This window comes from Mandrillus leucophaeus, unplaced genomic scaffold, assembly GCF_000951045.1.
Source record: "Mandrillus leucophaeus isolate KB7577 unplaced genomic scaffold, Mleu.le_1.0 Scaffold3086, whole genome shotgun sequence".
Lineage (NCBI taxonomy): Eukaryota > Metazoa > Chordata > Mammalia > Primates > Cercopithecidae > Mandrillus > Mandrillus leucophaeus.
In genome coordinates this window covers 8852-10519 of record NW_012103239.1, presented here as the reverse complement: position 1 = coordinate 10519, position 1668 = coordinate 8852, and the positions used below count along the sequence as shown (strand labels likewise).

At 41.0% G+C, this 1668-nt stretch overlaps 1 protein-coding gene across 1 annotated transcript; it reads right to left on the bottom strand.

Annotated features, from left to right (window-relative positions):
* Nucleotides 1-223: 223 nt before the first annotated feature.
* Nucleotides 224-1468, bottom strand: LOC105544782 (olfactory receptor 13D1-like; the record flags this gene model as incomplete). Its single annotated transcript, XM_011987366.1, is given in 4 exon segments — nucleotides 224-346; nucleotides 349-534; nucleotides 735-1011; nucleotides 1190-1468. Coding segments are annotated over 4 exon segments (865 nt in total), but the record flags the coding sequence as incomplete, so codon positions are not given.
* Between the last annotated feature and the right edge of the window lie 200 nt (nucleotides 1469-1668).

Below are 1668 nucleotides of genomic sequence, written 5' to 3'. Positions count from 1 at the left end.
AAGAGGAGGAGATAGAGAAGAGGGAGAGAAAAATGAGTAAGAAAGAGAAAGAGATAAAGAGTAAAGTGAGATTTATCTTGATGAAAAACCTTATTCCTATATGGGATCAATGAGCATAGACACCTACAGCTTGAAACTGCACACAACACTGAATTCAGAAGGCGTACATGAGCATTCTGTGATGAAAGAAATGGAAATCCCAAAGTTGTCTTTACAAACATACACACTCTCTTGATATCAGATTCTGTGACTTTATCTGTGAATACAAAACACCTGATCTCATCCCTTGTCGAGAACATCACATGCCTCAAGGCCTTTCCTATTTTCCACAGATGCAAGTGCCGAGGATTTTCTTCACAGCTTCTTTTACCTCCTTATTCCTCAGGCTGTAGATGATGGGGTTCAACATTGGGGTGATCACTCCATAAGACAATCCAATGATTTCATCAGATGCTTTTGTGAACTTTGATTTGGGCTTCGTGTACATGAAAAGGGCTGAACCATAGAATAAGATGACCACAGTCAAGTGCACTGAACAGGTAGAAAAGACTTTCTTCCTTCAGCAGAATTAATTCTCAAGATGGAAGAGAGAATAAACACATAGGAGATAAAAATTAACAGAAGAGGAATCACCAATAAAACAATACTTGCCACTGTCATTATAAATACATTCATGGAGATATCTGAGCATATGACTTTAAGAAGAGCCAGGATCTCTCACAGGATCTCTCACATAAGATGATCGATTATGTTATTCCCACAGAAGGGCAACACCATTGTCAGGACTGTCTGCACTAAGGAATTCAGACAGCCTATGATCCAGGACCATGCAGCCATTTGCACATACAACTCTGTCTTCATGATGATGGAGTACGTCAGTGGGTTGCAGATGGCCACATAGTGGTCACAGGCCATTAAAGGCAGGAGGACACACTCAGTGGAGCCCAAGCCAAGGGACACAACCATCTGCAGAGCACAGTCAATGAAGGAGATGGATTTTCTCTCAGAAATCTATGGGTCTCTCAGCCATGGATACCAGTGCCTGTTCTGGAGAGGGGGCAGAGGGTGTAATGGACTCCATGAGGGTCCTTAGCTTTGGTGGTTTAATGCTCTATTTTTGTGTTGGCTGGCCTCCTGCCAGGAGGTGTCATCTTCCAGAAAGCATCAGCTGAGTAGTGTGGAGAGGGACTGGTGGTGGGTAATAATGCTTATTAAATATAATAAGCATTGGAGGAATGGATGATGATGTATAACAAATGTCCAAGAAGGAGAGGTTTCCAAGAAAGAAATACATGGGGATATGGAGGCGAGAATCCAGGATCCTGATGATAATGAGGATGCTATTTCCCAGGAGGATTATCACATACATGATGAGGCAGAGCATGAACAGAAAAAGCTGGAGCTCTGGATATTGGGAAAGCCCCACCAGAAAGAATTCAGTCATGGCAGAGTAATTTCTTGTCTCCATGTGTTCATGTCATCTGCAGAGTTTACAAAAGAACATGAGTCAGGAAAATTTGAATTTTTGATGTAGAATTATCAAATAACTTTCACATTCATCATTTTGTTTTATTCTTAGAACATGCCCTGGCATCAGCAAGAGCAGGGCTATTAACTTTGCTAATGATAAAAAAGGCACTGAGATCAATACTTTTTTTTTTTTTTTTT